This window comes from Phyllobates terribilis, unplaced genomic scaffold (assembly GCF_046119375.1).
Source record: "Phyllobates terribilis strain yellow unplaced genomic scaffold, ASM4611937v1 Scaffold_8__6_contigs__length_399053987, whole genome shotgun sequence".
Lineage (NCBI taxonomy): Eukaryota > Metazoa > Chordata > Amphibia > Anura > Dendrobatidae > Phyllobates > Phyllobates terribilis.
Genome location: NW_027362768.1, coordinates 305237672 through 305250934, shown reverse-complemented (window position 1 = coordinate 305250934; position 13263 = coordinate 305237672). Strand labels below are relative to the sequence as shown.

The following is a 13263-nucleotide window of genomic DNA, read 5'->3' as shown; positions in this document are numbered from 1 at the left end:
AGGCTTTAGAAACATTTATAGTAGCCAATTAACAACATGGTTTCCTATATCAGAGACTCCTATAGGGTCTTGTCGTCAACCACTAGAGGCCTGAAATACTTCATTGAACGCTCACCTTCTTTAAAGAGCAACTCCTGCAGGCAGATTTTTCCAGTCAGTAAATTAATTTAAATGGACCATTGTTCCATTTTTGCCTTTTAAGTCCTGATCCATGAAAACAAATTGAATCTTTGTGTTGAGGTACATTAGCATTTCAATTAGCCGTGCTCAGTAGTGAATGATACTGACTTGTTTTTTCTCTGATGTCCTTGAAAAACCCACCCAGAAAGGTTTTTTTCAATCATTTAAAGCAGTTACAGTGTAATTTGTGTCCTTTAGAAACTCTCTAAAATGCTTGATATGAAGAAAATTAGCGATGAGAAAAACTAAATAAGCAAAGTACTAAGAGCTTCAGATAATAATTTTATGATTCGACATATAATAATTTTTCCACTTAATCATAGTTGTTAGAGCCCAATATTGTATGAGGGACAAAGGAACCTGATTTATTTCTTTTGGTACTTATCCAGTAGGGCAGTACTAAAAAGAACCACTCTATTGGATTGTGTTTAACTAGATTTAAGTTGGTTCCGTCTGGAATTTTACTGTAGCGCCTTGTTTCTTTTCTCTAGTTAGGCAATCCATTGTCTTTTATCTCTGGTGTGGCACAAAAACATCAGAGAGAAACTGATGCAAGAACTGATCCCATATATTTTATGCAATATTTTCACACACACCAGAAAAGACTGTGAATAAAGGCCCAATTATGCCGAAATTTAATGTAGTGTGATTTAGAAGAAACAAATGTGAATATCTCTGCAATGGGGTGACACAGCGCAAAATGGAAAACTGTGTTAGAATCAGGTGAGCTCAGGGATTTTACATTGCGCTTCAGCATATTGTAGCTGACCACTCTCCTATAGTATTTAGTAATATTTTTTTGAACAAGTGACAAGTCCCCTTTCAGGAAATCATCTAAATGTCAGTCTTTCCTAACAGAGTTGTCTTTTAAATGAAATTCATGTAAATTTACATAATCAACATTTCTTGGGCTAATAAAGAGAAAATAAATATATATGTGATAGCATTCAATGTCTTCAGAGCTAAAATCCAATGATTTAGCTCCTGTTGTAGGTCAGATTTGTGTTTGGAGAATAGGGGCTCATATACATAGGCTCTCTGACTGAGCACTCCACCCATTAGCCTATGCCGGTTTTAATCAAAGCAGTAACTACCTTTCCATATAAATGTAGGTTATCAGCCAAGTTCAGGAATCACATTAGGTTAGGTTCCCAGCAAAGATGATAGCATTGTCATTGGGTGCTGGGCACACATGAATTGGCCAATTTATGCACTAAGTATCTTCATTTTTTCCTATTTTCTAGAGCAGTCATGCAATTACAATTTTATATATTTCATGTTTGCATGCTATAGCATTACAGAGTGCAACTTTATTTGTTAGTCATTTGCATGCCAAAACTGCTTGCATGGAGTCTGTCCGCAGTTACATAGGAGCATAAGTCCCTTTAAGCCTATAGATACTCTTTGTGTCCCCATATCGTGCCACTATATTACATTTTATTATGGAGATATTTCCCAAATAATGCTTCAGTGATGTGGAATCTGAATGAAAGTGCCATATAAAAATCATTTGAAACCAGAGGTAAATAGTTGTTTCTTAGAAGCCCAAAAATTCCTATGTGTTTTGCGTTTCTACTCCCCAAAAAAATCAGATGTCCTATGGCACTTTGCGTGTATGATTCCAACAATCTCTCTGAATTTTGAATGGGATTGTCTAAATGGTCTTATTTGTACCACATATGTAACCCACCTAGGAATACTTTTGTGTAGCCATTTGTAAAATATAATATTAAAATTAAGTAGAAATAATAATAACACATGCATGTAGAAACTTTTTTTCCATTCTAAAAATCAGCATCAAGTGAAAATCAGATGGGCTCCATATAAATCAATCAATAGGACTCCTTTGGAATTCACAGAATCCTAACTCCGTTTATCTTTTCCAATTGTCAATTCTAAGTGGAACCAACAAACGGAAAGGAAAAATAGATATGTAAACAGATCTTTAAACCTCCTTAATACTATATGAAAAGGGGCAGTAGGAGAAGGAGTGAGAAACGCTCAGTGAGAGACATTGAGTTTGTGCTGCTGCTTTCAGCAACTGTTTTATCTCATTACAGTGCTGGATTCACAGCCACAAAGCTTAGTCCTGCGGTGTAATGTCCTACATGTTTCTAAAAAAATTCTGTCAGGGGTGCTACACAGAGAAAGAATATCAGGGTTCCCTCTGTTTCTGTATACCTTGTAAGGGAAACACCATAGCAGCTAGCACCTATCTATCCACTAGCTCAGAGACAACTGAAAATTAGAGCTAGAGCCTATAGAGTGGAAAACTGGTGAAAAATGCATGATACAGATCAGATATTTGAATTGCCACAAATAGTGTTATTCCTCTTGCACATGCACATGACAGTTTATTTTTTAAAAGTCATCTGAAATGACAGGTACGCTTCGAACTTGTATGGTTGGAAAGACCTTAAAACATAATAAGGCAAATTTGATTTGCATTGAATAAATTAGAATATTTTCATTCAAAATTGAGTGAACCTACTTAATTCGAATTTTGGCAGAATCACTCATTACTCTTGATAAAGATAAAAAGTAAGTGTTCTGATTCTTAATCTAAGAATAGTGATTTTTCAAAAAAAATAAATCTGCAGGATTCTCTCATATTTTTAACTAAAGAAGATAAAAAATAAAAAAAAAAAACATTTTTTGTTCTCTTGTTTTTTTTTTACTAATTCAGAAATTCTTAATGAATTATATACCTTTAAAGGAAATGTTAAAAACTGTATAGGAATTTGGACCCAAATGTGCATTCAATTTGCCCAGTGTTGATTTTCTTGAATTCCCTCTGCATTCTGTTCATAATATTAAATATTGCATCCAAATAATTGTGTGAAAGCATAAATGTTCACAATTCCCCCAGATAAATTGTACAGTAATCCAAATTGCATTGTCTTCCAGTCTGTGTATTAGAAAATGGGCTCTTGAGGAAGATGTTTTTTAGTTACAAATGAAAAACCCTGTAAGTAAAGCGTTTTTCTTCCCAGGAGAAATCTAAGCTCTTCAAACCGCTGGGAACTAGATACTAGAGACAGTTTGAGAACAGCACTCTCGGAAAGTGAAATAACAAGACCACACAGCTTTCAAAACCTATCTCATCCCGGCAATGTGCTACAGTATTCGGTTTAAAGGTGTACAGCAAATTTGAAAGACACAGAATAAAATGAATGCAGAATATGTATTATGGTAAAGTTGTCTAGACACATAGAAAGAAAAAAGAAAAAGAAAAAATAAAACCATGGCCCTTAAAAGTATGACATTTCAAACCATTTTGTATTGATCTAAAACATCTAAATTATGTATTGTACTGTAAAGTCTACCTGAGGCCATCAGCTAAGGAAAGTCTACCTTGGACAGACATAGCGGTAGCAACTACATTTAGCAAATGCCAGGGTAACCCCACCCTTCACTCTTTAAGATCTATAAAGGGATCTGTACTTACAACAGGGCCCCTTGGGTTAAATCTACAGAGTAGCTTCTGGCCAGAGGAGGGAACTTGAGGTAATGATAATCAAACTAGTCCAGTAATTAACAGAAGAGACAGAATAAGATGGAAATACCATAGTCTGAGGATTGGCATGGGTGGGATACCAGAAGGTCAGTTAAAAGTGAAATCAGAAAAAACATGATCAGCGAGGATCACAAGGACAGATATAGACAGGGTCAAGAACAGAAAGAGTTTAGCAGAGAAACCACATTAGAGTACATGGACTAAACCAAGCACAATAACTTTGGTAAGCAGGGTATGGTACTGCTCTATTGGCCACAGTAAGGAGCTTATTACAGGTGATGAGCTGCTAGAAAACACAAGGATCCATTCTCTCTGACTGGGCGGCGTGGCAAGTCCCAGCCACACCATTATTCCTGACTGGACAGTCCCTGCACCATCCAGTAATATTGGCCACGATGTCTCCTCAATGACTATCACGACCTGCAAAGTCACCAGGTGGCGCCTGGTGACAGAAGCAGACGTTGTTGGATTGGAGCAGGTCCAGTTAGGGATATATCAAATATATACAAGAAGCAACTTTGATTATTTTCCATATTGCATTTATACATCCTATACAGTCTCACAAATGTATCAAAAACAAAATTGCGACTATAAGACGCACCCCCTACTTTCCTCCAAAATTTTGGAGGAAAAAAGTGCATCTTATAGTACGAAAAATACGGTATGTAGCACCATTAATTCCACAGCACTTCACACACATTATCATCACTGTCCCCATTGGCGCTCACAATCCTAATTTCATATCAATATGAATTTGGGGTGTGGGAGGAAACCGGAGAGCTCACGTAAAAATGGGGAGAACATACAAACTCATTGCAGATGTTGTCCTTGGTGGAATTTGAACCCAGGACGCAAGGGCCGCAAAGCAACAGTGCTAACCACTGAGCCACTGTGCTGCTCAGTGTGCCAGATATCTGCGGGGCATGGCTGAACACTTCCACAAGTGCTTGTCTCTGCTCTTGGGGGGAATAACAAGGGTTCAGCCAACATTACTGTGCTACTGCATAGATTCTTGGGTACAACAGGTGGGGGCCTGGAGGGTTTACTGCTCATCCACTGGTTCGTCTCATCCTCCATGACCTTACTAAACCTTTCTACTGTTTTTGCCTCTCTGCAACTTGAACTTCTCTATGCTTTGCTGCGAATCCTGTGAAAGACACAGACTTCAAGAGATGAGTGAACCCGAACTTAAAAGTTAGTGTCCGATGCTAAATGCCAAACACGGACTTGTCCCTGAAGTCCGTTGCAATTTTTGGAGATCTGGTGGAAATCCGTTGCAAAGAGAGAGAGGGTCGCCGTTGTTTTCAATGGAGTTCGGGTTCTGGTTCAAGTTCAGGTACAGTTCTGGTAGCCGAACAAAACTTTGGAATAAAGTTTGAGTCGGGTACCAGAACCCGAACTTCTACGGGTCCGCTCATCCCTACAAACTACACACCAAACCGAACCACTTTCTCCTTCTGGTCCTCCATGAACCCATTCTCAAGAAAACAGCTCTCCTTCCACAGTGCCCTCTCCTGTGGTATATACAAAGAATAGAAGGAGAAATTACTTAGTTATTTAAATGTTGCTTTCATTCACGAACAAAGATCGGAATGTACTATATATAAATTATAAGGAAATGGATTTTATACTGTATGTTTACAGCTTCAGTTAAAAAAAGTTGAAAGAAATAAGGAAATTAAAGAATTTTTCGTTTTTCTCACAAAAAGATGAGGGTAAAAAGAAGGAAAATGATGCTGATTGAATTGGAAACATGGAAACATTTGGTTCTAAGTGACCCCTCTCTGAGCCATACGCAGTGATGCACAACATGGTAACTCAATCAGAACTGACACAAACTGCATTAAAACATTAATGTAACTTCAGGATAACTCTGCTTTGAGCATGTCTACTGGCTTTTGCTCTAATGCTAAAAATCCAAAAATATGCATCATCCTGAAGCTCATGTACAATGTAATGGATTTTTTCTCACTTGATATGGATAAGTATACATATATGTAAATTACAGATATACATATTCCACTTTACCTTTCCACAACCTTCGTTAAAGACATCAATTTCTAACAATGAAAATTCAATGCATTATCGCAACATGGTAATAAAAAGCATGACAGTTTGCAAATTATATCACAGAAATATATAGACACATGCACAGGACCACTCTTATCATTCTGCGAGATGAGCATCTTGCCTAAGGCTGCAGTCTGAGCTGTATGACAGGGGGCGGTGAAATGATGCATCTCCCCTCTCAGACTGAGACACTGTGCACTGGCCAGCAAGGAGTGGCTAGTCATAACGTTTCAGACACGGGAGTAGGGAGGCTTGAAGGTGCCAGCACTATTTTAAGCGGGATGTGTCTTCGGGAGCACATCCAGTTGAAAAGTATTGTGAAGCAGAGAGCCACTGACTCCTTGCTCCTCAATACCAACACAAACCACTGGCCTATCAGAGGTTAGCAGCATCAAGTGTCATCAGGTGGCCTGTGGCAGGCAGGGCAATGACGTCACTACATTACACCACCTGCACCGGGTGATGGAGGAGAAAGGAGGAGGTGCTCTTCGTGGGAGTGAGGACAGGTGAGTATTATGGTTGTTTTTTTAATTTACTAAAAGTGCCACAATGGAAGACATTATTACTACATCGATGACAGCATGGAAAACTTTACCGCTGTATGGAGGACACCCAGCGCACATTGTACTGAATGAAGGCCAGAATGGAGGACATTATTACTGCTTGGGGACATTATTACTATGTTGAGGCCAGAATAATGGACAGTATTACTATATCGTTGCCAGAATAGGGAACATTATTATTGTATGGAAAACTCTGATGGGGATATTATACTTTATAGGGCCAGAATAGGGGACATTATTACTGTATGGCAGGCAGAAGGGGGGACAATATTATTATATTGGGACCAAAATGGGAGACAGTATTCCTGTACAGAGGTCATACAGGGGGAGATTATGCTGAATGGAAGAGAGAATGGGGTACATTATTGCTATAAGGGGGCCAGAATTGGGGAAATTATTACTGAATGGGGGTATTATTAATGTATTGTGGGTACAGTGGGAGACATTGTTACTTTGTACAGGCTCGAATGGGGGACAATATTACTGTATAGGGCCATGGAGGGGTACATAGTTACTGTATGGGGACCAGAACAGAGGACATTAACACTCTATGAGGTCCACAAAGGGTGATATTTTGACAAAGAGGGATATCACAACAGCAATATATTTTATTTTTGGAGATACTGTTACTTTAAGGGGTAGAAGCATGTTTATGCAAGCAGGACAATAGGTTCCTCTGGCTAGTGGTGTGTAAGGTGTGAGTGTGCAGCAGGAGGTTAAGCATGCATGACCAATCAGGGTGTGTGGGTGCACCCTCATTGGTCATGCTTGATGAAACTCCTGCTGCACACTCACACCTTACGTTTAATGTACTTCCTGCCCTCAGACACAAGCCCTTGTTAGAATCTTGTTGCATCACTAATCATTGCCGTTGCCTGTTGTAGAGGAATGCTTTGGTTGCCACCCAATTAGTTGCCTTCTTCTAACTGCGTCGTTGTGAATCTTTAAATGCTATATCACTTAATCTGGTGGCTGCGGATTATTATTTTAAGATTATTAAATGCAAGACATACCATATTTGCTTTCTGATAGTGGAGGGCTGTGGCTTATTATACATTACGATGGGGTAATACGTCCCAGAATATTAGTATAATAAACCCCTGCCAATCACCCCCTGACAGTCTCCTTGGCATAAGCAGCACTGTTTTCTGTTGTCAGTCTTAGAAAAAAAGATGCTCCAACCAAAATGAAAGCTAATTTTGCTTAATTAATGCATATCAGTTTTAATACTTTATAAGAGTTAACAATTCTGGGGTTCTTGTAAATACACTTGGTTCTTTGGCCACTATTTAGAAATAGACAAAAAAGTAATAAAATTACCTAACTTCCATAAACTGAGTTTGCTAAATGTTTAATTTGTCTTTTGAATTGTATCTATTTACTAAGACAAGTTTATAATGTATCATAAATAGAAATAAAAATAATGTTAACCTTCCATGATGCTTGACGTCTGTCTGGCTCTAAAAAGGGATGTGTGACTCTAGATCGTGGTCACCATTTGATATAACTGTGATAATACTCTAAAGTATTTATTTTGAGTGATTTTCCTCGGTCTATATATTGTTATTATTTTGGCACTATATAATTGTATTCTTTACTCACTGCATATAGGTACTGTATTTGATTACTATATGGCAGTATTATATGGGTGTTGTGTGAATGTTCTCTTAAACCATTATAAAATGATGCTCTCACTCATATGAATGATGATCTCACTGATATGATCATTATTCAAAAGTTTTATGGAAGCTGTATGGTAGTGTAATTTAAAGGAATTGTATAGCCTCAGACTGCAGACTTGTGAATCCTCACATTGTGTGCACTGCACGCTGTGAAGATTCTTCTGTGCCAACGCCAGGAGTAGGCGGCAATGTGACTGCAAGCATGAAATGTGTATACTTTCGGCCACATTCCGACTAGACTGTATCCGGCCCCGCTCAATAAACTTGCATTGAACGAGGCTGCACCCATCTAGTCGGTATGTGACTGCAGGTATGCTAATCACACACTTGCAGTCATACGCTCGCTGGTCCTTCTGCCAGCACTGGAGTGTCCTCACAGTGCGCAATGTGCACAATGTGAGGATTCGCTAGTCTGCAGTCACATAGAGTGACTGCAGACTTACAGTATAGAGTGACTTAGTCAGGCCTTAAAAAAATAGAAAAATTGGTTCACATTTTCCTTATATTTCTTACTGCCATCTCCAGAGAAGTATAAGTATGGTACATCCCCACTAAACAACAATACCAGCTGTTAAGTGTGTATATAGGGAGTAACGCTAGTCGTGGACATTTCTAGAGATGGGACTTGGATTCTACATTTTCATCAGTTTTCTCTTCTGTGTGCTTCATCTCTATCTCGATTTTCAATTGACTCTGAGCTAGTGGGTGGAGACTAGCTGCTCTGATGTCTCCCACACACTGCACACACAAACATGAAGGATTTCTGCTCTCTTGTACCTATGTGGCACATGTTTAAAAGCAGAAGGTTCATGGAGGAACATAGAGGACATTATATTGCAGTAATGAGTGGGTTGGATGTAAATTCAGCACTGGATTGGCAGCACCATCTCTCTCACTCTACTGCTCCTTCCTCCTTCTCCCCAGTCCATAATCTTCAATGGGCAGCTGTAACCTGATCCCTCAGTAAGCTGATAGTTTGTCACATTTTAAGCAAGATGGCTTTTAGCTGATTTTGAGAGTTAATAAGTTCAGAAGGCAGGGGTGGATAGAAGAAGTGGCTCATAATTGAAGAAAGAAGCATATTAAACAAGATTTATGCAAAGATTGTTGAAAAGACAGTGACCATTTTAAGGCACAGCAATCCAGTATTTGTTGGTTTTATATACACTATAATAATATTAGTAGTTAAGAATAAAATTGTGTTATTAAAATATTGTCTACATTTGTCCAATATGTTCACAATTTTTTTTTCTACTATTACAGACGCCGGGTTTTAGCCATATCAGACGGAATTGAACACATTGGAGACCTCCGCTGGGAATTAGCACTTTGTCTTCTCGCTGCGTGGACTGTTTGCTATTTTTGCATTTGGAAAGGGACAAAATCCACTGGGAAGGTTAGATCCAAATTATATTCTGTGTTTAGTATATGTCCTGTCAAACATTTTTAGCTTTATTTCATTGCTGGACATTTTGATTTTTTCACAGCAGGATTTTTCTTACTGTTATTTTTACAATTATTGATAATATTGTGAGACCACATACTATTAAAAAGTGTCATTAATATATTATTAAAATCAATATTTGGCTAATGGTGGTAAAAGTGTAAAAAGGCTGTTTACATGTATACAGAGATGACTTGCTGGGTTTGAGATTTTAAGACGATTAGGGTATTTTATCCAAAGGACAAGACTAGGTGGTAACCTAAAATCAATTATCTAACGATAACTTAAGGAAATGTAACATCAATTGAATAAAAAATGATAAATGAGGCATACTCACCCCCTGTAGCCCCTGTGGATTAAGCACATGTCACTGTGAGTGGTCTGTGTTGCTCTCAAATACAATGACATCACATTCTTCAGTCACCTGAAGGGCTGTGATTGACTGCGGTGGTCAAGTGACTGGAACGACACGTCATCTGATGACAATTGTTAATGCAGACAGTATCTTACTATGTTAAATATTTCCTCACCACAAATCAACTCAACATATACAGAATTTAAATTTCTGCTGAAGATCTCCGTGCTTGTCATAACAGTACTCCTGTGAAAGCCAGCCTTTAACTGGCATTTGTAGGACACTGCTATGCACGGCAGTACTGTCTATAGTATAAGTGATCAGTGAGGATTAACAAGTACCGTAGAAAGTGAAAAAAAATTTTTTTTCAAAAAAAAATATGAAAAAATAATAAACAATCAAATCACCCCATTTTCCATCATTAAAAATGCAGAAATAAAAAAAATAAAAAATGCCCATATTTGGTATTGCTACATTCATAAAAGTTCAATAAATATAAAATAAATTAATCTGATCGGTAAAGACAAGAGCCTAATGAGAAACAAATCGAAACACCAGAATTAAGTTTTTTCAGCTGCAGCAATATTGCAATAAAATTCAATAACAGGAGATCAAAATCTAGTCACTACCCCAAAATGGTATTAATAAAAATATAATCTCACTGTCCAAATAATAAGTCATCACTCAGCCCCATCAACCAAAAATGTAAAAGGTTATAGATCTCGGAAAATGGCGACACAAGCAATTTTTTTTTTTTTTATACATTTCAGATTTTTTAAAAAAATGCATGTTTGTTATCTGCATAATACTACTGACCTGGAGAATCATACTGCCAGATCAGTTTTAACATATCATGATTGTGGTAAATAAAAATCCCAAAAAAACTATTGTAGAATTGCACTTTTTTGCAATTTTGACGCACTTGGAATTTTTTACCTGCTTTCCAGTACATCACATGATAAAATGAATTGTGTCATTCAAAAGTACAACTTGTTCCACAGAAAACAAGGCCTCATATGTCTATGTGGACAGAAAAATAAAAAGTTATGGCTCTTTTAAGAAGGGGAGGAAAAAACGAAAACACAGAAATTTGCCGGGGCGGGAAGGGGCTAAAGATTCATAGGAGTGGTGGTAGCACATATATCAGTTCTATGCACATAGGCTTTGTTCTTGGGATTTATGGGGGTCTTAACTGTTGTATCTATCTATTTATCTATCTATCTATCTATCTATCTATCTATATATCCATATATCTCTATCTATAGATAAATATCATTTATGATATTTTAGATAGATGATATTAGATATTTTGATAAATACATAGATGATTGATAATTTCTACAAGAGATATATTTGATAACAGATAGATAGATAGATAGATAGATCCTAGAAAAATATATATAATAGTTTACATGCAGAATAAGAAACTTTTTGTGCTAAGAGAGTCACAAGACTATCACTCCATATAGTACTACTTATTGTCACGACTCTGTTGTCAGATATCCCGGGGCCAGGGGCTCCTTCACTGTTCCTAACACTAGGGGCGCCCTAGCTGGCCCTGTTCCCCGGATTACTTCTGAAGGTGAAGACACCGAGGCCACATACGTTGTCTGAGCTCCTCAATCCGCCCTCAGTCTGTTCCCTCCCCCCCCAGGGAACAGGGGAGTACTAGTGTATGGCAGTACACCAACCAGACTTACAAGGAAATACAAACAGGGTTAAAGGAAAATTCCAATCATACAAATATATGCACACAAACAACAGAGGTTAACACCAGGGAGTGGAGGATGGTGAACAAACCAAAATAGGAGAAGAATAGGATTAACACACAACAGTCTTAGCTTAAATCCACCAAACACCTTCTCAAACAACAACTCTCCACCACATTCCTAGAACCATGCAGCATGAAGCTAGCTCTGGCAATGACAGCATGTCAAAGCCAAGAATATATTGGAATGGGGAGTGGGTAACAGTGAAAGCCTAAATGAAGGTTCCAGGAGCTCACAACTGAGCAGATTAACCCCTGCACTGCTAAAAAAAAACTGCCCCGTTTAATATGAAGGTGAAAGGCTTCTAATGAGTGCAGGTGTGGAAGGAGTCAGATGCTGCAATCTTCTGGTTCCTCTCTGTCGCGGTAAAACGTGACACTTATGCTGTACTGAGAAATATTATTTTTTTTTTTCTATCTTTGGTAAATGTTATAAATGTATTTATTATTGTTGTTGTTGTTATTATGTAATTTATGTGCGTCTCTAATCAGTCTTCAGCCAGGCTTCTCATTAGGATACACAGTATTTATACAGTTACATTTTTGTTGCTTGTCCCCTTTCATGTTTTATTGAGCAGTTTTGGGAACTGTTCAAAATATTGTAGGTAAATAGAATGCTAAAATTCACAGAACCTATTTAAGGGATGTTTTGGGAAGCGCTAGGCAATCCTCCCTGTAACTTCATGAGGAGGTGTTGTGATATAAGCAACCTCAGTGTGGCTAACAACACCTATCATGTATAATACATGGGACTTCAAAGTAAAAAATAAAAGTGAATAAAGCCCTTGATGTGCTACCAGTGTGAGCAATTACTTAGTTCATTAAATAAAAATATTCCAATGATAAATCTGGGTGAATGGTTGAATTAGAAATTCATTGCTGCTGAATGTAGTGAAGTTTGGTATCAAATTGTGACTGAATATAAGGACTCAGATGCATTATTCATTGTTTTTGAAGTCTTTATGTGCAAGTCATGAATAATCATAAGGGTTTTCTGGGAATTAAAAAGATGAAACTGGAAATGTAATAAAATATTGAAAAAAATCATTACTGATGTGCTAAATGTGTTGCTACTCCAGTTCTGCCACTTTGTTGGTCCCGATGGGTCTTCTTGATTCGTCTTCTAGTAATAACATGCTGTGCATGTGTATTTGACCACTGCAGCCAATCACTGACCTCAGCAGAGACATCTGCATGTATGGCACAAGATCTATGATACCAGTGATTAGCTGCGTTGGTCATGTGTGCATGTATGGCACGTCAGCACTGCAGGGCAACTCTCAAAGACTGGTGGATACCACTGCAGTAGAGGAGCTAGTATGGAATTGGAATCAACAAGTAAGGACCTTTTACTCATTTACTTTGTTTAAGGTTTTTTTTATTTTTATTTTATCACATTCCGTGCTATAACCTGTATTTCTTTAACTCTTTGAAACCACCTTAAATAGTTTTTTTGCGAAAAATATAAAGCAGTCGTCTTCAATTTTAAGGTCAATTTTAATCTTGTTAAAAAATGGCCCTTTCCTGTTCAGTGTCACACAAAAAATGCAGTATAGTTATTCTATAGTAATACCTTCACATTTTTTATAATATTGAAGATCTGTAAGTGCTGAAAAAGGGTCATTTGGAATGGAGGATAATATAGTGAGCATTATGTGTTATTAGATAAGGGTTTCCTAGAGTA

At 37.6% G+C, this 13263-nt stretch overlaps 1 protein-coding gene across 5 annotated transcripts in view; it reads left to right on the top strand.

Moving 5' to 3' along the window:
* The window catches only part of SLC6A11 (solute carrier family 6 member 11), a 626328-nt gene that overhangs the window by 441139 nt on the left and 171926 nt on the right, over positions 1-13263 (top strand). For all 5 annotated transcript variants that reach the window (XM_073644516.1, XM_073644514.1, XM_073644515.1 and 2 more), the window contains exon 6: positions 9276-9408. In XM_073644516.1, coding sequence (XP_073500617.1) covers positions 9276-9408 — 133 coding nt within the window. The remainder of the gene's footprint in view (positions 1-9275; positions 9409-13263) is intronic.